This window comes from Ammospiza caudacuta, chromosome 37, assembly GCF_027887145.1.
Source record: "Ammospiza caudacuta isolate bAmmCau1 chromosome 37, bAmmCau1.pri, whole genome shotgun sequence".
Classification (NCBI taxonomy): domain Eukaryota; kingdom Metazoa; phylum Chordata; class Aves; order Passeriformes; family Passerellidae; genus Ammospiza; species Ammospiza caudacuta.
In genome coordinates, this window is record NC_080629.1 from 338,236 (window position 1) to 361,923 (window position 23,688).

General features: G+C 47.6%; 3 protein-coding genes across 3 annotated transcripts in view; all 3 read right to left on the reverse strand.

Moving 5' to 3' along the window:
- The window catches only part of LOC131570659 (sodium/glucose cotransporter 2-like), a 30,698-nt gene extending 18,643 nt beyond the window's left edge, over nt 1-12,055 (reverse strand). Inside the window, exons 1-5 of the mRNA XM_058823030.1 lie at nt 11,999-12,055; nt 7,224-7,295; nt 3,358-3,462; nt 2,175-2,234; nt 187-291 (exon numbers count right to left, since the gene is read on the reverse strand). Coding sequence (XP_058679013.1) covers nt 187-291; nt 2,175-2,234; nt 3,358-3,462; nt 7,224-7,295; nt 11,999-12,016 — 360 coding nt within the window. The 5' untranslated portion in view covers nt 12,017-12,055. The remainder of the gene's footprint in view (nt 1-186; nt 292-2,174; nt 2,235-3,357; nt 3,463-7,223; nt 7,296-11,998) is intronic.
- The window catches only part of SGF29 (SAGA complex associated factor 29), a 65,921-nt gene that overhangs the window by 18,716 nt on the left and 23,517 nt on the right, over nt 1-23,688 (reverse strand). The gene's annotated exons all lie outside the window — the stretch shown is intronic.
- Nucleotides 14,083-23,325, reverse strand: GDPD3 (glycerophosphodiester phosphodiesterase domain containing 3). Its single transcript, XM_058823035.1, has 10 exons — nt 23,187-23,325; nt 22,460-22,502; nt 21,481-21,616; nt 21,022-21,067; nt 20,191-20,309; nt 19,611-19,700; nt 17,855-17,988; nt 15,260-15,319; nt 15,105-15,156; nt 14,083-14,293 (listed from the first exon to the last, which is right to left on the reverse strand). The coding sequence occupies exons 1-10, from the start codon at nt 23,323-23,325 to the stop codon at nt 14,090-14,092; spliced, it is 1,023 nt and encodes a 340-aa protein (XP_058679018.1). The 3' UTR covers nt 14,083-14,089.

Below are 23,688 nucleotides of genomic sequence, written 5' to 3' on the forward strand. Positions count from 1 at the left end.
CGGTGAGCGGGCTGGGATATACTGGGGTAAACTGGGATGGACTGGGAATGGACTGGGAGGGACTGGGATCAACTGGGAGGGACTGGGAGGGGACTGGGACCCAGTATAACCCAGTATAACCAGTACAAACCGGTCCCTCCCAGTCCCTCCCAGTACAAACCAGTACAAACCAGTATAAACCAGTACCGAGATCTTGGTGCTGATGTAGAGCCCCAGGGAGAGCAGCGCCAGGTAGAGCCGGATCCGCCCCCCCCCGAAGCGCCGGCCCAGGTACTCGGGCATGGTGCTCACCTGGACACGCCCACTTTTTAAGGCCACGCCCACTCGATAAACCACGCCCACAAACCCTTAGGCCACGCCCATTTCTCCCAAACCCCATTAATCCGTGCCCATGTTGAGTTAGGCCACGCCCACTATTGATTAAGCCCCGCCCATTTTGGAACAGCCACGCTGGGCCACGCCCACATCCCTTTAGGCCACGCCCATTTGCCCCACAACACATTGGGCCACGCCCACTCTTAATGGTTCCACTCCCATTTGGACTCCACCCCATAGATGGAGCCTTTAAAGCCACGCCCACTTTAGACCACGCCCACCCATGAACCCTTAGACCACGCCCACTCACCACACACCCAGTTAAGCCACGCCCACATTAAGTGAGGCCACGCTGAATATTAATTAGGCCACGCCCATTTTAGACCCAGACCTGTTAGGCCCCGCCCAGTCATAAACCACACCCAGAACACTTTGGGCCACGCCCAGTTAGCTTAGGCCACGCCCGGTTTTTTTGCCCCGCCCACACCTGGAGCCATTTAAGCCACACCCAGTTCCATTCCCAGTTCCCTCCCAGTTCCACCCAGTCCCGCCCAATCCCATCCCAGTAAAAACCAGTCCATCCCAGTATAACCCAGTCCATTCCCAGTCCCTCCCAGTTCATCCCAGTTCATCCCAGTATAAACCAGTATAAACCAGTATAACCCAGTCCCTTCCATTCCACTCCCAATTCCATCCCAGTTCCCTCCCAGTTCATCCCAGTCCCTCCCAGTATAAACCAGTATAACCCAGTCCCTTCCATTCCACTCCCAATTCCCTCCCAGTTCATCCCAGTCCCTCCCAGTATAAACCAGTATAACCCAGTCCCTCCCAGTTCCCCTCCAACTCCATCCCAGTCCATTCCCAATTCCCTCCAGTTCATTCCCAGTATAAACCAGTATAAACCAGTTTGTCCCAGCTCCCTCCCAGTTTGTCCCGATCCCCTCCCAGTATAACCCAGTCCCTCCCAGTTCCCTCCCAGTATAAACCAGTATAACCCACTTCCCTCCCAGTATATCCCAGTTCCCTCTCAGTCCATTCCCAGTCTATCCCAGTATAACCCAGTCCATTCCCAGTTTCCTCCCAGTCCCTCCCAGTACAAACCAGTCTGGCCCAGTCCATCCCAGTATAAACCAGTCCATCCCAGTATAAACCAGTATATCCCAGTTCCTTCCCAGTATCATCCCAGTCCCTCCCAGTTCCCTCCCAGTCCATCCCAGTATAAACCAGTATATTCCCGTTCCCTCCCAGTCCCTCCCAGTCCCCTCCCAGTGCCTCCCAGTATATCCCAGTCCATTCCCAGTCCCTCCCAGTATGAACCAGTATAACCCAGTTCCCTCCCAGTATAACCCAGTTCCCTCCCAGTATAAACCAGTATAACCCAGTTCCTTCCCAGTATAACCCAGCTCCCTCCCAGTACAAACCAGTATAACCCAGTCCCCTCCCAGTATAAACCAGTATAACCCACTTCCCTCCCAGTATAACCCAGCTCCCTCCCAGTATAACCCAGTTCCCTCCCAGTATAAACCAGTATAACCCACTTCCCTCCCAGTTCCCTCCCAGTATAACCCAGTTCCCTCCCAGTTCCCTCCCAGTATAACCCAGTATAACCCAGTTCCCTCCCAGTATAACCCAGCTCCCTCCCAGTCCATTCCCAGTTCCCTCCCAGTATAAACCAGTATAACGCAGTCTCCTCCCAGTATAACCCAGCTCCCTCCTAGTATAACCCAGCTCCCTCCCAGTATAAACCAGTATAACCCAGTTCGTCTCCCAGTATATCCCAGTTCCCTCCCAGTACAAACCAGTATAACCCGGCTCCCTCCCAGTACAAACCAGTACAAACCAGTACAGCCCAGTCTCACCCCGGCTCTCATGTAGATGGGCACGAACACCCAGCCCAGCAGCAGCACGATGAACATGCCCTGGATGGTGGGGGGAGGGCCGTTATGTCGCGATAGGGGCGGCGCCAGATCGCGATAGGGGGCGGGGCCTAAGATGAGGGGCGGGGCAAAGGCGGGGGGAGAGCTGATATCGCGGTAAGGGGAGGTGATATCGCGACAGCACCGACCGGGGGGTGCAATATCGCGATAGAACTAGCAGGGGGCGCTGTTATATCGCGATAGGACCAAAAAGGTAAAAAAAAAAAAAAAAAAAAAAAAGTAAAAAGAAAAATCCAAAACAATCCCAAATAAATATTAAAAAAAAATCCCCCCCCAAAAAAATCCCCCCAAAAATCTCAAAAAAAAAAAAAAATCCTAAAAAAAAACCTCCAAAAAAAAATCTCAAAAAAAAAAAGTGAAAAAATCTCAATAAAGTCCCCAAAAATTCTCAAAAAATAAAAAAAATTCTAAAAAAAATCTAAAATACCCCAAAAAATCTACAAAAAGTTCTGAAAAAAAATCCAAAAAATCCCCCCCCCAAAAATCTAAAAAATCTCAAAAAAATCTCAAAAAATCTCCCCAAAATCCTCAAAAAATCTCCGAAAAAGGCTCCAAAAATCTAAAAAAAAAAAATCTTAAAAAAAAAATCTCAAAAGAATCTAAAAACTTTCCAAAAAAAGCTCAAAAAATTCCCAAAAAAATCCCTAAAATTTTTTTTAAATCCCCAAAAAATCTCCTAAAATCTCCAAGAAATGTCAAAAAAAAAATCTCCAAAAAATCTCCAAAAAATCTCCAAAAATCTCCAAAAATTCTCCAAAAAAAAATCTCAAAAAGAAAAACAAAAAAATCTTTTAAAATCCCCAAAATATCCCCAAAAAATTCCTTTTTTAAAAAAATATCTAAAAATACCCCCAAAATAAAAAAAAAAAAAATCCAAAATAATCTAAAAAAAAATCCCCAAACCACCCCCGGGGCTGCAATATCGCGACAGAACCAGCAGGGGGCGCTGTTTGATCGCCGTGGAACCATCCGGGGTGCGATATAGCGCAATATATCACGGTTTCAAGGGAAATATCGCGATATGAGGCGATCTAAGGGGTGATAAGGCGACATCTCGCGAGATCGGGGCTCATATCGCGATATATCGCCGCCTGTCGCCACTCACGCTCCACTCGAAGCCTCCCACGGCGATGCCTCCGGCCGCCCCCGTCCCCGCCAGACCCACGAAGTGCCCGGAGCCGATGTTGCTGGCAAAGAGCGACGCCCCCACCTGGGGAGGGGACGAAAGTGACCCCTGAGTGACCCCTGAGTGACCTCTGACCCCTGAGCGACCTCAGCCCCAAAAATCCAAAAAAATGCTCAAAAAATCACCCAAAAAGATCCCCAAAAAATCCCCAAAAAGACCCCAAAAATGACCCCAAAATGGCTAAAAATGGACCCAAAATTACCCCAAAAGTGACCCCTGAGTGACCAATGAGTGACCTCAAAAGTGACCCCAAAAGTGACCCCTGAGTGACTAATGAGTGACCAATGAGTGACCCCAAAAGTGACCCCAAAAATGACCCCAAAAGTGACCCCTGAGTGACCCCTGACCCCTGAGCGACCTCAGCCCCAAAAATCCCCCCAAAAATGCAAAAAAAACCCAGCAAAATATTCCCAAAAATGCCAAAAAATCCCCAAAAGTGACCCCAAAAAGACCCCAAAAATGACCCCAAAATGGCTAAAAATGGACCCGAAATGACCCCAAAAGTGACCCCTGAGTGACCCCCGAGTGACCCCAAAAGTGACCCCAAAAATGGACCCAAAATGACCCCAGAAGTGACCAAAAGTGACCCCTGAGTGACCCCAAGGTGACCCCAAAAAGACCCCAAAAATGACCCCAAAATGGCTGAAAATGGACCCAAAATGACCCCAGAAGTGACCCGAGTGACCCCTGAGTGACCCCTGACCCCTGAGCGACCACAGCCCCAAAAATCCCCCCAAAAATGCAAAAAAAAATCATCAAAAATATTCCCAAAAATGCCGAAAAAATCCCCAAAAGTGACCCCTGAGTGACCCCAAGGTGACCCCAAAAAGACCCCAAAAATAACCCCAAAATGGCTAAAAATGGACCCAAAATGACCCCAGAAGTGACCCCAGAGTGACCCCAGAGTGACCCCTGAGTGACCAATGAGTGACCCCAAAAGTGACCCCAAAAATGACCCCAATGTGACCCCTGAGTGACCCCTGACCCCTGAGTGACCTCAGCCCCAAAAATCCCCCCAAAAATGCAAAAAAAAATCAGCAAAAATATTCCCAAAAATGCCCAAAAAAATCACCCAAAAATGTCCAAAAGTGACCCCGAAAAGACCCCAAAAATGACCCCAAAATGGCCAAAAATGGACCCAAAATTACCCCAAAAGTGACCCCTGAGTGACACCTGAGTGACCAATGAGTGACCAATGAGTGACCCCAAAAATGACCCAAAATGACCCCAGAAGTGACCCCTGAGTGACCAATGAGTGACCAATGAGTGACCCCAGAGTGACCTCTGACCCCTGAGTGACCCCTGAGCGACCACAGCCCCAAAAATCCCCCCCAAAAATGCAAAAAAAAATCAGCAAAAATATTCCCAAAAATGCCAAAAAAATCACCCAAAAACCTCCAAAAGTGACCCCAAAAAGACCCCAAAAATGACCCCAAAATGGCTAAAAATGGACCCAAAATGACCCCAAAAGTGACCCCTGAGTGACCAATGAGTGACCCCAAAAATGGACCCAAAATGTCCCCAGAAGTGACCCCTGAGTGACCCCTGAGTGACCTCTGACCCCTGAGTGACCCCTGAGCGACCACAGCCCCAAAAATCCCCAAAAATGCTCAAAAAATCACCCAAAAAGATCTCCAAAAGTGACCCCTGAGTGACCAATGAGTGACCCCTGAGTGACCAATGAGTGACCCCAAAAAGGACCCCAAAAATGACCCCAAGATGACCAAACGGGACCAAAAATGACCCCAATGAGTGGCCCCAAAGTGACCCAAATAATGGCCCCAAAGGGATGAAAAGTGACCAAAAAAATCCCCCAAAATGGCCCAAAATGGACCCAAAATGACCACAGAGTGACCCCAAGGTGACCTCAAAGTGACCCCAAAGTTATCCCTCAGCGACCCCTGAGTGACCAATGAGTGACCAATGAATGACCAATGAGTGACCCCTGAGTGACCAATGAATGACCAATGAGTGACCAATGAATGACCAATGAGTGACCCCTGAGTGACCAATGAATGACCAATGAATGACCAATGAATGACCAATGAGTGACCCCTGAGTGACCAATGAATGACCAATGAATGACCAATGAGTGACCCCTGAGTGACCAATGAATGACCAATGAATGACCCCTGAATGACCAATGAATGACCAATGAGTGACCAATGAATGACCAATGAATGACCAATGAGTGACCCCTGAGTGACCCAAAAAATTACCCCAAAAATGACCCTGAAGTGACCCCTGAGTGACCCCAAAGTGACCACAAAGGGACCAAAAAGTGACCCCCAAACTGATCTCAAGGTGACCCCCAAAATGACCCCAAAACCAGACCCAAAGTGACCAAAAACTGACCAAAAATGACCCCTGAGTGACCCCAAGTGACCCCTGAGTGACCAATGAGTGACCCCAAAAACGACCCCAAAGTGACCCCAAAGTGACCAAAAGGGACCAATGAGTGACCCCGGAGTGACCTCAAGGTGACCCCAAAGGGACCAAAAGTGACCCCAAAGTGACCCCTGAGTGACCACTGAGTGATCCCAAAAGTGACCTCAATGTGACCCCAAAAATTACCCCAAGGTGACCAATGAGTGACCAATGAATGACCAATGAGTGACCAATGAGTGACCGAAAGGGACCAAAAGTGACCAAAAATGGCCCAAAATGGCCCAAAAATGACCCCAAAAGTGACCCAAAAGTGACCAATGAGTGACCCCTGAGTGACCAATAAGTGACCAATGAGTGACCCCAAAAGTGACCCCAAAAATGACCCAAAAGGGACCCCAAAGTGACCAATGAGTGACCAATGAGTGACCAATGAGTGACCCCAAAATTACCCCAAAGTGACCATTAAGTGACCAATGACTGACCCCAAAAATGGCCCCAAAGTGACCAAAAAGTGACCCAAAAGTGACCCCAAAATGATCCCACGGTGACCCCTGAGCGACCAATGAGTGACCCTGAGTGACCATTGACCAAAAATGGCCCCAAAATGGCCCAAAAATGACCCCAGAGTGACCAATGAGTGACCCCAAGGTGATCAATGAGTGACCAATGAGTGACCCTTGAGTGACCCCAAAGTGACCAATGAGTGACCCCAAGGTGACCAATGAGAGACCAATGAGTGACCCCAGAGTGACCCATGAGTGACCCTTGAGTGACCAATGAGTGACCCCAAGGTGATCAATGAGTGACCAATGAGTGACCCTTGAGTGACCCCAAAGCGACCAATGAGTGACCCCAAGGTGACCAATGAGAGACCAATGAGTGACCCCAGAGTGACCCATGAGTGACCCTTGAGTGACCAATGAGTGACCCCAAGGTGATCAATGAGTGACCAATGAGTGACCCCAAAGTGACCAATGAGTGACCAATGAGTGACCCCAAGGTGATCAATGAGTGACCAATGAGTGACCCTTAAATGACCAATGAGTGACCCCAAAAGTGACCCCAAAAATGACCCCAAAGTGACCCAAAAGTGACCAATGAGTGACCCCTGACTGACCTCAAAGTGACCCCAAAAGTGACCCCCAGAGTGACCCCTGAGTGACCCTGAGTGACCAATGAGTGACCCCAAGGTGACCCCTCCATTCCCAGTATAAACCAGTATAAACCAGTTCCTCCCAGTTCCCTCCCAGTTCCCTCCCAGTCCCTCCCAGTATAAACCAGTATAAAACCAGTTCAAACCAGTATAAAACCAGTTCAAACCAGTATAAACCAGTTCAAACCAGTCCCTCCCAGTCCCCTCCCAGTACAAACCAGTTCCAACCAGTTTGGGCACTCACCGGGGCCCAGCTCATGCTGCGTCCGGCCAGGAAATACCCGGAGAGGCTCCGCCCACCGCGCCTGCGCAGGGACTGGGACCAGTACAAACCAGTATGGACCAGTATGGACCAGTACAAACCAGTACGGACCAGTATAAACCAGTATGGGCCAAAAAAACCCCGTAAAAATCCATAAAAATCCATAGAAACCAGTATAGACCAGTATGGACCAGTACGGACCAGTATAAACCAGTATGGACCAGTATGGACCAAAAAAACCCCGTAAAAATCCATAAAAATCCATAGAAACCAGTATAGACCAGTATAAACCAGTATGGACCAGTATGGACCAGTACAAACCAGTATGGACCGGTACAAACCAGTATGGACCGGTACAAACCAGTACGGACCAGTATAAACCAGTATGGGCCAAAAAAAACCCCGTAAAAATCCATAAAAATCCATAGAAACCAGTATAGACCAGTATAAACCAGTATGGACCAGTATGGACCAGTACAAACCAGTATGGACCGGTACAAACCAGTATGGACTGGTACAAACCAGTATAAACCAGTATAAACCGGTATGGACCAAAAAACCCCCATAAAAATCCATAAAAATCCATAGAAACCAGTATAGACCAGTATAAACCAGTATAGACCAGTATGGACCAGTACAAACCAGTACAAACCAGTACAAACCAGTATGGACCAGTATGGACCAGTATAAACCAGTACAAACCAGTATGGACAAAAAAAACCCTGTAAAAATCCATTAAAATCCATAGAAACCAGTATGGACCAGCATGGACCAGTATAGACCAGTATGGACCAGTACAAACCAGTATGAACCAGTATAAACCAATATGGACCAGTATAGACCAGTATAAACCAGTATAGACCAAAAAAACCCCGTAAAAATCCATAAAAATCCATAGAAACCAGTATAGACCAGTATAGACCAGTATAGACCAGTATAGACCAGTATGGACCCGTATAGACCAGTATGGACCAGTACAAACCAGTACAAGCCAGTATGGACCAAAAAAAACCCATAAAAATCCATAGAAACCAGTATAAACCAGTATAAACCAGTATAGACCAGTATAGACCAGTATGGACCAGTACAAACCAGTATAAACCAGTGCAAACCAGTATGCCGTCCTTGGCGGCCATTTTGGATAACTCACATGGCGGCCATCTTGGATTACATTATTTGGCCGCCATCTTGGATTACTAGCTCACTTAGCATTTTAAACCAGTATAAACCAGTATAAACCAGTACAAACCAGTACAAACCAGTATAAACCAGTATAAACCAATATGAACCAGTATGGACCGGTATAAATTAGTATAAACCAGTATAAACCAATATGCAATCCTTGGCGGCCATCTTGGATAATCCACTTGGTGGCCATTTTGGACTGGTAGCTCTCTTAGTGATATAAACCAGTACAAACCAGTACAAACCAGTACAAACCAGTATAAACCAGTATAGGCTGTCCTGATTCCCTCCCAGTCCCCTCCCAGTGCCCTCCCAGTATAAACCAGTGCTCTCAGTCCCACCTGGCTGCCGTCCTTGGCGGCCATTTTAAATAACTCACTTGGCGGCCATCTTGGATTACGTTGTTTGGCCGCCATCTTGGATTGCAAGCTCATTTACCACTCTAAACCAGTATAAACCAGTACAAACCAGTATAAACCAGTACAAACCAGTATAAACCAGTACGGGCTGTCCCAGTGTCCTCCCAGTCCCCTCCCAGTGCCCTCCCAGTACAAACCAGTGCTCCCATTCCCATCTGGCCGCTGTCCTTGGCGGCCATCTTGGATTACATTATTTGGCTGCCATCTTGGATTGCAAGCTCACTTAGCATTATAAACCAGTATAAACCAGTACAAACCAGTATAAACCAGTATAAACCAGTATGGACTGTCCTGATTCCCTCCCAGTTTCCTCCCAGTGCCCTCCCAGTACAAACCAGTGCTCCCAGTCCCATCTGGCCGCTGTCCTTGGCGGCCATCTTGGATTACATTATTTGGCTGCCATCTTGGATTGCAAGCTCACTTAGCATTATAAACCAGTATAAACCAGTACAAACCAGTATAAACCAGTATAAACCAGTATGGGCTGTCCTGATTCCCTCCCAGTTTCCTCCCAGTGCCCTCCCAGTATAAACCAGTGCTCCCAGTCCCATCTGGCCGCTGTCCTTGGCAGCCATTTTAGATAACTCACTTGGCGCCCATCTTGGATTACGTTGTTTGGCCGCCATCTTGGATTGCTAGCTCATTTACCACTCTAAACCAGTACAAACCAGTATAAACCAGTATAAACCAGTATGGGCTGTCCCAGTCCCCTCCCAGTGCCCTCCCAGTATAAACCAGTGCTCCCAGTCCCATCTGGCCGCTGTCCTTGGTGGCCATCTTGGATTGCTAGCTCACTCACAACTCTAAACCAGTATAAACCAGTATAAACCAGTACAGACCAGTATAAACCAGTATGGACTGTCCTGATTCCCTCCCAGTTTCCTCCCAGTGCCCTCCCAGTATAAACCAGTGCTCCCAGTCCCACCTGGCTGCCGTCCTTGGTCCTTGGCAGCCATTTTAGATAACTCACTGGGCGGCCATCTTGGATTACGTTGTTTGGCCGCCATCTTGGATTGCAAGCTCATTTACCACTCCAAACCAGTACAAACCAGTACAAACCAGTATAAACCAGTATGGGCTGTCCCAGTGTCCTCCCAGTCCCCTCCCAGTGCCCTCCCAGTACAAACCAGTGCTCCCAGTCCCATCTGGCCGCTGTCCTTGGTGGCCATCTTGGATTACATTATTTGGCCGCCATCTTGGATTGCTAGCTCACAACTCTAAACCAGTACAAACCAGTATAAACCAGTATAAACCAGTATAAACCAGTACAGACCAGCATAAACCAGTATGGACTTTTGGGGGATTTTTAGGGTGAATATTTGGAGTGATTTTTTAAAAAATTTTGGTGGTTTTAAGGTTGATGTGTTGGGATTTTTCGGGTGGATTTCCTGATATTTGGGATTTTTCAGGTAGATTTTTGGAGGGATTTTTAAGGTGGATTTTTGGGGGTTTTGGGGTGATTTTTTAGGATTTTTTAGGGTGAATTTTTGGGGTAAATTTCCAGGATTTGGGGATTTTTTAGGGTTGATTTTATGGGATTTTTAGGGGGAAATTTTGGGGTTTTTCGGTTGATTTTTTGGGGGATTTTAGAGTGATTTTTTGGGGGGTTGATTTTCCAGTATTATGGGGATTTTTAGGGTGGATTTTCGGGTGATTTTTTTTTTATTTTTAGGTTGATTTCTTTGGAATTTTGGGTGGTTTTAAAGTTGATTTTTCTGGGATTTTTAGAATGAATTTTTGGGCTGACTTCTGAGTGCTTTTGGGATTTTTGGAGTGATTTTTTGGGGGTAAATTTTTTTGATTTTTGTGGTTTTGGGGTAATTTTAAAAAATTTTTTGGGGGGTAATTTTTTAGGGTGATTTTTTGGGTTGATTTTCCAAGATTTTGGGGATTTTTAGGGTGGATTTTCGGGGTTTTGGGGGTGTTTTTTTTGGAAGTTTTGGGGGTTTTAGGTTGATTTTTTTGGGGATTTTTAGAGTGAATTTTTGGGGTGAATTTCAAGGATTTTGGGGGATTTTTTAGGGTGAAATTTTGGGTTGATTTTCCAGAAATTTGGGATTTTTCAAGTGGATGTTTTGGGGATTTTTAGAGTAAATTTTTGGGGTGATTTTCCAGGATTTTGGGGATTTTCTGGTGGATTTTTGGGAGGATTTTTTTTTTAATTTTTGGGGGTTTTAGATTGATTTTTTGGGGATTTTTAGGGTGAATTTTTAGAGCAAATTTCTGGGATTTTTTAGGGTGAATTTTTGGGGTGATTTTCCAGGTGGATTTGCAGGATTTTTACGTTGAATTTTTTTTAATTTTTGGGGGTTTTGGAGTTGATTTTTTGGGAGAATTTTTTAGGGTGAATTTTCGGGTTTTGGTATTTTGGGGGGTGATTTTTTTGGGGTAAATTTTCAGGATTTTCGGGTTTTTGGGGTGGATTTTTGGGGTTTTTAGGTTGATTTTTGGGGGGGATTTTTAGGGTGAATATTTGGGTTGATTTTCCAGGATTTGGAGATTTTTCAGGTGGATTTTTTAGGGATTTTTGTAATGAATCTTTGGGTTGATTATCCAGGATTTTTGGAGATTTTTAGGGAGGATTTTAGGAATTTTTTGGAGTGATTTTTGAGGGAAATTTGCAGGATTTGGGGTGATTTTTTAGGGTTGACTTTTTGGGTTGATTTTCCAGGATTTGGGGATTTTCCAGGTGGATTTTTTGGGGATTTTCAGGGTGAAATATTGGGGTTTTTTGGGGTGATTTTTTAGGATTTTTGGGAGGAATTTTTGGGGTTTCCATCTTGATATTCGGGGATTTTTTAGGGTGGATTTTTCGGGATTTTCAGAGTGAATTTTTGGGGTTTTTTTGGGGTGAAGTTTTGGGGTGATTTTTAAAAAATTTTTGGGGTTTTTAGGGTGAATTTTGGGGATGATTTTCCAGGATTTTGGGGTGATGATTTTTTTTTGTTTTTTGATTTTTGGAGCGAATTTTCAGGGTGAATTTTGGGGTTGATTTTTCGGGGGATCGTGAGGTGATTTTTTTTATTTTTTTGATTTTTGGAGCGAATTTTCAGGGTGAATTTTGGGGTTGATTTTCGGGGGATTTTGAGGTGATTTTGTTTTTTTTTTTTTTTTAATTTAATTTTTTCGAGGGGGATTTTGGGGGTTCCTTACCCAGAGCCCCACGGCCATGACGAGCAGGAAGTACCCCCCGATCACCCCCAGATCCCAGGGGTCCGCTCCGGGAGCCGCCATCCCCTCCCCCCACCCTCTCAATCCCCTCCCCCACCCGCGGATCGCGCCTAAATCCCCTCCAGGGCCCCTCCCCCACCCCTTGGACCCCTCCCCCACCCCTCAAAGTTCATTCTGAGCCCCTCCCCCACCCCTTGGACCCCTCCCCCACCCCTCAAAGTTCGTTCTGAGCCCCTCCCCCACCCCTTGGACCCCGCCCCCACCCCTGAAGCTCTTTTTAAGCCCCTCCCCCCACCCCTCAAAGTCCGTTCCCAGCCCTTCCCCCACCCCTTGAACCCCCCTCAATCCCCTCCCCCCCACCCCCCCAAAAGTCCGTTTTGAGCCCCTCCCCCACTCCCTGGACCACTCAAGCCCCTCCCCCACCCTTTGAGCCCCTCCCCCACCCCTCAAAGTCCATCCCGAGCCCCCTCCCCCACCCCCCACCCCCCTAAATCCCCCCTCGAGCCCCTCCCCCCACCCTTCTGGGACCCCTCAAGCCCCTCCCCCACCTCCTTTTAAGCCCCTCCCCCACTCTCTAAATCCCCTCCCCCACCCCTCAAAGTCCACTCTGAGCCCCTCCCCCACCCCCAAATCCCCTCCCCCACCCGGGGTGACCCCGATGGACCCAAGGGGGGGGGGGGGAAGGGCGGCCCCTCCCCCACCCGCCCCTCCCCCCACACCCAGCACGGACTGGGGTGGGGGAGGGGCAGCTCGGGGCACATTTGGGGGACAAATTTTTGTCCATTTTTGGGTCATTTTTGGTCTTTTTTTGGGTCATTTTTGGGGGTAAATTTTAGGACAAATTTTGAATTTTTTTTTTTTTTTGGTCATTTTTGGGCCAATTTTTGGGTAATTTTGGGGCTTTTTTGGCCATTTCTGGGGCCATTTCTTCGGTCATTTTTGGTGCCGTTTTCAGAGAAAAATGTTCGTCTTTATTGTCATTTTTTGGGTCATTTTTGGTCTTTTTTTGGGTCATTTTTGGGGATAAATTTTAGGACAAATTTTGAATTTTTTTTTTTTTTTGGTCATTTTTGGGCCAATTTTTGGGTAATTTTGGGGCATTTCTTCGGTCATTTTTGGGCCAATTTTTGGGTAATTTTGGGGCTTTTTTGCCCATTTCTGGGGGCATTTCCTCGGTCATTTTTGGTGCCGTTTTCAGAGAAAAATTTTCGTCTTTTTTGTCATTTTTTGGGTCTTTTTTGGTTCATTTTTTGGTCATTTTTGAGTCATTTTGAGGTCCATTTTTCGGTCATTTTTGGAGTCCATTTTTGGGTCATTTTTGGTCATGCTTTTTACATTTTTGGGAGTGATTTTAGGACAAATATTGAATCTTTTTTTGTCATTTTTGGCCATTTTTGGGGTCATTATTGGGCCTTTTTTGGTCATTTTTGGGGCATTTCTGGAGTCATTTTTGGGTTCTTTTTTGTCAATTTTGGGTCATTTTTTGGGTCATTTTGGGGCATATTTGTGTTCATTTTTTGGTCATTTTTTTGGTCATTTTTGGTTCATTTTATGGATCATTTTGGGATAATTTCTGAGTCATTTTTAACCCAATTTTTGGGACATTTTGGGGCCATTTTTGATTAATTTGTTGGGCCATTTTTGGGTAATTTTGGAGTAATTTTTTGGTCTTTTTTTTACGTTTTTGGGGGTAATTCTAGGACAAATTTTGAATAATTTTTGGTCTTTTTTGGGTCATTTTTGGGGTCACTTTAGGGTAATTTTTTTTTTTTTTTACATTTTAGGCTCTTTTTTAGGTCAATTTTTGGGTCATTTTTTGGGCCATATTTTGGATATTTTAGGGTCATTTCTGGGTCATTTGTAACCCAATTTCTGGGTCATTTTTGGGACCATTTTTTGGTCCTTCTTTAAGCCATTTTGGGCCCATTTTTGGCTCATTTTAAAATCAAATTTTGGACATTTTTTGGTCATTTTGGGACCAGTTTTGAACGATTTTTTTGTCATTCTTGATTCCATTTTTAAGCCGTTTTTATTCCCTTTTTTTGCCATTTTTATTCCATTTTTTTGCCATTTTTATTTCTTTTTTTCCCCTTTTTCCTTCTCTCCCCCCTGGCTGGGGGCGTGGCCTTCTGGGGAGTGGGCGTGGCCTTCTGGGGAGTGGGCGTGGCCCTCCAGGAACTTCCGGAGCCTCCCGGGGTAGTCGGTGATGACTCCGGTGGCGCCGAGGCCGAAGGCTTCCGCAAAGTCGCGCTCCTCGTTCAGCACCCACAGCCACACCTGGAGGGGGCGGGGCTTGGCGTGGGGGCGTGGCTTGGGACCTAAACCCCTCCCCCTCCCCCAAGCCCCTCCCCCACAGCGAAAACCCGGATGTTTTAGGTCGAAAAGCGGAGATTTTGGGGTTAAAAAATGGCGGATTTGCCCCTCCCCCCACGCCGAAATTTGAATTTTGGCCCCTCCCACAAAATTTTGGCCCCTCCCCCACCACAAAATTGAAGATTTGGACCCAAAATTGGCGATTTTAGCCCCTCCCCCCCACCCTAAAATTCTGAATTTTTAACCCTAAAAAAGGGAAAAATTTGGCCCCTCCCCCACCCCAAATTTGGGATTTTTGGCCCCTCCCCCATCCCTAATTTAAAATTTTAACCCCAAAAAAAGGAAAATTTGGCCCCTCCCCCAAAATTCTCACTTATAGCCCCTCCCCCACTGCCAAATTTGCGATTTTGGCCACGCCCCCGAGTTCCAAATTTGCATTTCAGCCCCCAAAAAGGAAAGATTTGGCTCCTCCCACCGAATTTGCATTTTTAGCCGCTCCCCATCTCAAAATTTGCATTTTTTACCCCAAAATTGGAAAATTTGACCCCTCCCCCAAATTGTCACTTGTAGCCCCTCCCCAGACCCAAATTTGCATATTTAGCCCCTCCCCTCAACCAAATCTACATTTTTAGACCCTCCCCACCCCTAATTTGCATTTTGACCCCTCCCGATTTTCTTTTTTTGGCCCCTCCCCCTCCCCTGACCCCACCCCCTCCCTGGCCACGCCCCTTTTCATCTGGCCACGCCCCCTTTTTTGTTGGCCACGCCCCCTCACCTGCAGCCCGCGGCTCTTGAGGTGCTTCAGGAGTTTGGGGCGGAGCACGACCCTGGGGGAGGGGCAGAGTGACCGGTGAGTGACCTCTGACCCCTGAGTGACCCCTGAGTGACCCCTGAGTGACCCCAAAGTGACACCGCCCCTCCCCCGCTCACCAGGCCGCCATCTTGCTCAGGGCGTGTCCGGCCGGGCCGCGGGGGAGGGGAAAATACGTCCTGGGGGAGGAGGGGGGAGGGGTCAGAGCCACGCCCACACGGCTCTGACCACGCCCAGTCACACTGAAAGCCACGCCCAGTTCGGTTAAGCCACGCCCACTTCATTAAATATGCCTTCTGTCGCTTTAGCCCCGCCCCTTTTGCACATGCCCGGTCGTTTAGCCACGCCCTATCCCTTTGGCCACACCCCTGTTATTTTAGCCCCGCCCACCTTCATTTAGCCCCGCCCCGTCTCCCACACTCGCTCATTTTGCCACGCCCCCATGCTTTTAGCCACGCCCCTTCCCTTTACCCCCATGTCCCATTTAGCCACGCCTCCACATTTTAGCCACGCCCCTTTCCTTAAGCTCCGCCCCCACTCCTTAATTTCAGCTCCATGTTATTTTAAGCCCCACCCCCTCCCTTTAGCCACGCCCACACCTTTAGCTCCTCCTCCATCTCTTTAGCCCCGCCCCATTCTCTCAGCCCCGCCCACACCCATCCCCACCTCCTGTCTTTAACCCCGCCCCCATTTTTAGCCCCGCCTCCCTCCATTTAACCCCGCCCCATCCTTTAGCCCCTTCCCAACTCCATCTTTAGCCCCGCCCCATCCCTTTAGCCACGCCCCCTTTTTAATACCCATGTGGCCCATTTGCCACGCCCCATCCTTTTAGCCACGCCCCTTTTAATGCCTATTCCTCCCTTTAGCCACGCCCCATCCCTTTAGCCACGCCCCCTTTTAAATACCCAAGCATCCCTTTAGCCACGCCCCATGCTTTTAGCCACGCCCCTTTAAAATACCCATGCAGCCCATTTGCCACGCCCCATCCCTTTAGCCACGCCCCCTTTTAAATACCCATGCAGCCCATTTGCCACGCCCCATCCTTTTAGCCACACCCCCTTTAAAATACCCATGCAGGCGTTTAGCCCCGCCCTGTCCTTTTAGCCACGCCCCCTTTTTAATACCCATTCATCCCTTTAGCCCCGCCCTGTCTTTTTAGCCACGCCCCCTTTTTAATATCCATTCATCCCTTTAGCCCCGCCCCATCCCTTTAGCCACGCCCCCTTTTTAATACCTATGCGGCCCATTTGCCACGCCCCATCCTTTTAGCCACACCCCCTTTAAAATACCAATTCATCTCTTTAGCCCCGCCCCATCCCTTTAGCCACGCCCCCTTTTAAATAGTCATTCCTCCCTTTAGCCCCGCCCCATCCCTTTAGCCCCGCCCACAACCAATCCATCCCTGACTCCCTTTTGATGTCGGCCCCTCCCCCACCCTCAAATGCCCCCAAAATTTTAAGTAAAAACTCCCCAAAATTAAAAAAAAAAAAAAGATTTAAAAAAAAACCAAACAACAACAAAAAAATTTTAAAAAAATCGCAAAGAATTTGCCAAAAATCCGTTTTTAACCCTTTTTTTACCGTTTTTTTTTGTTTTTTTCCTCTTGGCCAAAAAAGGAACCCGACCCCACTCCGCCCATCCCCCACCCCCAAATTTTCCCTCACAAAAACCCCAAAAAATTTAAAAAAAATCGCAAAAAATCACAAAAAAAATCGCAAAAAAATCGCCAAAAGTCCGTTTTTAACCCTTTTTTCGCCGGGTTTTTTTTCTGGTCTCGAGGTGGAGGAGGGCCGCCTTGGATTTCGGCCCCTCCCCCACCTTCAAAAACCCCCAAAATTTTAAGTAAAAGCTCCCCAAAAAAACAAAACAAAACAAAACAAAAATCAGAAAAAAAAAAAACAACAAAAAAAAATTTAAAAATCGCAAAAAATTCGCCAAAAATCCATTTTTAACCCTTTTTTAATCGGGTTTTTTTTGCTCTTCCCGAGAAAGGAACCCGAACCCACTCTGCCCATCCCCCACCCCCAGATTTTGCCTCAAAAATTCCCCAAAAAAACCGCAAAAAAATCACCAAAAAAATCGAAAAAAAATTCGCCAAAAATCCGTTTTTAACCCTTTTTTCGCCGGGTTTTTTTTTTGTTTTTTTGCTCTTGCCCCAAAAAGGAACCCGAACCCACTCTGCCCATCCCCCACCCCCAGATTTTGCCTCAAAAATTTCCCAAAAAAACCGCAAAAAAATCACCAAAAAATCGCAAAAAAATCGCCAAAAATCCATTTTTAACCCTTTTTTCGCCGGGTTTTTTTTTTGTTTTTTTGCTCTTGCCCCAAAAAGGAACCCGAACCCACTCTGCCCATCCCCCACCCCCAAATTTTGCCTCAAAAATTTCCCAAAAAAACCGCAAAAAAATCACCAAAAAATCGCAAAAAAATCGCCAAAAATCCATTTTTAACCCTTTTTTCGCCGGGTTTTTTTTTTGTTTTTTTGCTCTTGCCCCAAAAAGGAACCCGAACCCACTCTGCCCATCCCCCACCCCAAATTTTCCCTTACAAAAACCCCCCAAAAATTTTTAAAAATCGCAAAAAAAAATCGCAAAAAATTCGCCAAAAATCCGTTTTTAACCCTTTTTTCGCCGGGTTTTTTTTTGTTTTTTTGGGTTTTTTTTGGTTTTTTTTGGTTTTTTTTTTTTCCCGGCGGGGTGGGGGAGGGGCCGCACCGGTTGATGATGGAGGGCAGCGGGAAGAGCAGCGCGGCCTCGCCCAGCGGCAGCCGCGGGAGCAGCCCCAGGTACCAGAGCAGCAGCGCCAGCAGCCCCCGCTCCAGCGAGAAACAGAACGGCATCTCCGGGTGCTGCGGGGGGGGAGGGGAACCGCTCAGGAAAGGGTTAAACCCTGGGGGAGGGGGCCCTGCCCAACCCCCACCCCGATAAGTTAAAAAAAACCCGGCGAAAATCGCGTTAAATTCAAAAAAAATCCGATTTTTTCACGTTTTTTCACCCAAATAATCCCCAATTTTCCCCACCCTAAAATTGCCCGAAATTCCTCAAAATTCCCATTTCCCCCCCAGTGAAAAACTCGCAAAATTCGCGGGGTTTTTAACCCCCCGAAATTCCCCCAAATCCGCATTTTTTGCAACCAAAATTCGCAGTTTTCCCCACCACAAATCGGCGCAAATTGCCCCAAATCCCCATTTTTCCACGCCAAAATAATCCCCAAATTCCCGATTTTTAACCAAAATTTCCCAAAATTTCCCATTTTCCACCACCAAAAAATCCCCAAATTCCCAATTTTTAACCCAAAATTTCCACAAATTCCCAATTTTTAAACAAAAATTTCCCAAAATTTCCCATTTTCCACCCAACATAATCCCCAAATTCCCGATTTTTAACCCAAAATTTCCACAAATTCCCAATTTTTAACCCAAAATTTCCACAAATTTCCCATTTTCCACCCAACATAATCCCCAAATTCCCAATTTTTAACCCCAAATTTCCCCAAATTTCCCATTTTTCCACCCCAAAATTCCCCCCAAATTTAAATTTTCTCCTTCAATTTCCCAAAATTCCCCATTTTCCACCCAAAATTCCCATTTTTCTCCTCAAAATCCCCCAAATTTCTCAGTTTCCACCCAAAAAACTGACCAAAATTCCCATTTTTCTTTGAAAATTCCCATTATTCCACAAAATTTCCCCCAAATTATCCCAAAATTCCAGAATTTCCACCCAAAATTCCGATTTTTCTCTTCAAATTTCCCAAAATTCCCTTTTTTCTCTTCAAATTTCCCAAAATTCCCTTTTTTCTTCTCCAAATTTCCCAAAATTCCCTTTTTTCCTCTCCAAATTCCCACAATTTCACTTTCCCCCCCCCATAAAAACTCCCAAAATTCTTTTGTCCATAAAAATTCCCAAAATTTCCATTTTTCCGCATCAAATCTGACCAGAATTGCCCAAAATTCCCATTTTTTTATCCCCAAATTCCCCAAAATTCCGATTTTTCCACCCAAAAAATCCATTTTTAACCCTTTTTTCGCCGGGTTTTTTTTTTCTTTTTTGGCTTTGAGGTGGAGGAAGAGCCTGAACCAGCCCTGCCCCTCCCCCACCCCGAAACCTCCAAAATTTTGGGTTAAAAAAACCCCAAATCTTCAAAAAATCGTCAAAAATCACCAAATATTGCTTAAAAATCGCCAAAATTCCATTTTTAACCCTTTTTTCGCCGGGTTTTTTTTGGCCGTGAGGTGGGGGAGGGGCTGAGGAGGTGGGGGAGGGGCCTGAGTCGCTTCTGCCCCTCCCCCACCTCAAACCTCCCAAATTTTGGGTTAAAAACCTCCAAAACCTTCCAAAAAATTGTAAAAAATCGCCAAAAATCCGGTTTTAACCCTTTTTTCGCCGGGTTTTTTTTGGCCGTGAGGTGGGGGAGGGGCGGAGGGGGTGATGGAGGGGTGGGGGAGGGGCTCGGGGTGGGGGAGGGGCTCACGGCTCGGCGGCATTTGCTGAGGATGCGCTCGCGGAACGAGGCCCAGAGGGTGATGGGGGCGCGGTCGAAGCTCCGGACCAGGGAGGCCACCTGGGGGTGGGAAAATGGGGGAAAAATGACCCAAAAGTGACCCAAAAATGGCCCAAAAATGGCCCAAAACTGACCCAAAAATGGCCCAAAAATGGCCCAAAAAATGACCCTAAAAATGACCCCAAAACCAACTCAAAATGGCCCAAAAATATATCCCAAAATTGAAAAAATTTGATCGCAAAAGTGCCAAAAATGTGATCCAAAAATGACCCAAAAAAGACAAAAAATTTCCAAAAAAATGGGCAAAATAAAGACCCGAAAATGCCTTAAAATGATCGAAAATTACCCCAAAAGACCCAGAAATTTAAAAAAACCACTGAAATTGACACAAAATTGCCAAAATTATCCAAAAATTGTCTAAAAGGGTCAAAAAATGATCAAAATTACCCAAAAAGGGCGAAAAATGGCAAAAAATTACCCCAAAATGACCCAAAATTCCCTGAAAATGCCCCAAGTCCTCTCCTCCCTAAGCCCCGCCCCCTTTTGTGACCTCATTGATGAGGTCATCGTCGTCGTCCTTGACCTCGATGCTCATTGGCTGCCGCGGGAAGCGCTGAAAGACGTCGACCAATCGGGGGATTCGGCGATCGCAGCCCGAGGAAAAAGAGCCTGAAAGGGGGCGGGGCTTAAATGGGGGCGGGACTTTGTGTGTGGGCGTGGCTTAGGAGGGGTGGGCGGGGCTACACTCCCTTAGGCCACGCCCCCAAGCCAAAAAACCAGGGCATTTTGGGGTTAAAAATGGAAATTTGGGGAAATTTTTGGGAATTTTTGGGAATTTTTGAAATTTTGGGGGTGGGGGAGGGGAGAGTTGGCCCCAAATTCCCAAAATTCCAAATTTGAAACCCAAAATCCCCCAAAATTCTCATTTTTCTGCCCTAAAATCCCCCGCAAAATTCCCATTTTTTCACCCAAAAAAATCTCGTTTTCCCACCCAAATTCACCTAAAAATTCTCAGTTTTCCGCCCAAAATTCCCTGATTTGCCACAAAAATTCCCAAACTCCCCATTTTTAAACCCATATTTCCCCAGAACTCCCATTTTTTTCACCAAAATTTCCAGATCATTCTCATTTTTCCACCCAAAATCACCAAAAAATTCAATTTTTCCTTGACAAAATGTCCGGTTCTTAACCCAAATTTTCCCCAAAATTCTCAAGTTTTGGCCCAAATATTCCCATTTTTCCTCCAAAAATCCCATTCCTGAAGACAAAATTTCTCAAAATTCGTTTTTGAAGTGATTTTTTTCCCAAAATTTCCCATTTTTTCTCTTTTTTTGATCCAAAAATTCCCAAATTTTCCCGAAATTCCCAAATTTTTTGTCACCTGGCGAAAACGTCACCTCCAGGGGGCTCTGGTACGGGGGCAGGTCCTGGGGGGAGGGATAATTAAATTGGCGTTAATTAGGGCTTAATTTGGGTTAATTATTGGTCGATTTTGATTAATTAATGCTTAATTACGGTGAATTAGAAGTTCATTAGGGATTAATTATGGTTTTAAAAGGTTACTTAGTGGTTAATTAACGTTAATTAGCGTTAATTACGCGTTTAATTCTGGAGTAAATTAAAACTGATACCAAAACACGGTCTGTTAATTATGATTAATTATCATTAATTACCGCTAATTACCACCAACACCCATTAATTACCCCGAACTCTCACAAATCGCTAATTAACTCACGCTAATTGACTCCCCTTTCCCCATTACCGCCATTAACCAAGCCCTAATCAACCCCAACCCCGTTATTCCCCTTAATTACCCCTAATTAATCATTAATTAATTAACCTTGTAATCGGTCTGGGTGACGTCAAGATGGCGGCCGCTCTGTCGCGACAGGTCCCGGTCGTGGCAGACGACGACGACGCCGTCGCGGGTGCGGCGCACGTCCAGCTCCAGCCAATCGCAGCCCTCGGACACCGCGCTGGGGGCGGGGCCAAGGAAAAAAGGGGGCGGGGCTTAGCGAGCGACCCATTGACGCAGCTGAAAACAGCGGAGGGGGCGTGGCCACAATAAAAGGGGGCGGGGCTTAGATAGACGGGCAATCACAGCCCTCCGACATTGGGGCGGGGGCGTGGCCATAGAAAAGGGGCGGGGCTTAGATATTGAATCTTTAAAATAGGTGGGAGGCAGTGGAGGGGGCGTGGCCATATAAAAGGGGGCGGGGCTTAGATATTGAATCTTTAAAATAGGTGGAAGGCAGTGGAGGGGGCGTGGCCATATAAAAGGGGGCGGGGCTTTGATATTGAAGCATTAATATAGCAGCAAGGCAGTGGAGGGGGCGTGGCCACAATAAAAAGAGGCGGGGCTTAGATATTGACCCATTAAAATAGGTGACAGGCAGTGGAGGGGGCGTGGCCACAAGAAAAGGGGGCGGGGCTTAGCTATTGACCCATTGGAATACCAGGTGGGGGCGTGGCAACACGAAAGGGGGCGGGGTAAAGAGATACAGCCAATGGGAGAGCCCAGAGCTGGTGGAGAGGGCGGGGCAAAAATAAAAGGGGCGTGGCTTAATAGTCAGCTAATTAGAGAGCTCATAGGTGGTGGAGGGGCGTCGCCAAAGAAAAGGGGGCGGGGCTTTGATCTACGGACAATTATATCCCTCAGACACCATGAAAGGGGCGGGGCCAAGAGAAAAGGGGGCGTGGTCCCCGTGGCAGTGGTTGGAAGGGGGCGGAGCCGAATTCTGTGGTGGTGCTGGCCCTTTAAGAAAATGGGGAGGGGTCAAAAGGGGGCGTGTCCAAGGGGAAAGGGGGCGTGGTCTCACTGCTCAAAGGCCTCCATGGTGTTCTCGATCCGCTCCCCGGCACCTGTAAGGGTTAATTAGGCCTGATGAGGGCTAATTAAGGGTTAATTAGCGCTAATTTAGGTTCATTAACGCTAATTAGGGCCTTCATTGGTTCCTCTTTGCCTCCAAGACCCTCCCCCTCGTCCAAGCCCCTCCCATTTAGCCCCTCCCACTCTCCTTCAACCCCGCCCCCTCCTCTTTAGCCCCGCCCCCTCTCCCGCTCTTCCCCGCCCATTTTCCCATCCCCCAGACCCCGCCCCCAATTTCCCAAGCTCCTCCCCCTCCCTAATCCCCTCCCCTTTAGCTCCACCCCCTTTCCCTTAACCCCTCCCCATCCTTTTAGGCCCCGCCCCCTCCCGTTTAGCCCCGCCCCCTCTCCAAATCCCCTCCCCCAATTTCCCAAGCCCCTCCCCACCCATCCCCTTCCGCTTTAACCCCGCCCCCTCCCTCTAGCCACGCCCCTTCCCCTTTAACCCCGCCCCCTCCCTTTAGCCCCGCCCCTCCTCCTTAACCCCGCCCCCATTTTAGCCCCACCCCCTCAACCCATTTCCTTTAACCCCTTCCCCTCCCCCACCCCCAAACCCCTCCCCCCCCTCGCCCCTCCCCTTCAGCCCCGCCCCTCATTAAACCCCGCCCCTCCCCTTCAACCCCGCCCCCTGATTTTTAAGCCTCGCCCCGCCCCTTTTTTAAGCCCCGCCCCTCTCACCTCCCCTGTGCGCCACCGCCTTTCCCGGCACCGCCAATTTGGGCCCTGCCGAGGCCCTGCGGGCAATGGCGGCCACCAAAACCCCCCCGAGCGCGGCCGAAACCGCCCCGAGCGCCACCGCGAGCGCCAGCGCCGCCATGGCTGCGCTTCCGGACCGGTTTGTACTGGTTTGGACTGGTTTGGGACTGGTTTGGGCGTGGCCGCGCACCTGTCTCAGGTGTAGAGATAAGGAGTGCCTCGGTACCCACAATGCAGTGCGGGAATGCAGAGGGTTGCTTCCGCCTCGGTACCCACAATGCACCGCGGGGTGAGGAAGTGTCGGTGTGCCTCGGTACCCACAACGCATTGCGGGAATAATGGGGGTTGCTTCCGCCTCGTTACCCACAATGCAATACGGGAAGAATTTCCGCCATTTAATTGGGACGGGGCCCAAACTGGGAGCCCAAACTGGGAGCACTGGGAGCCCAAATTGGGAGCACTGGGAGCTCAAACTGGGAGCACT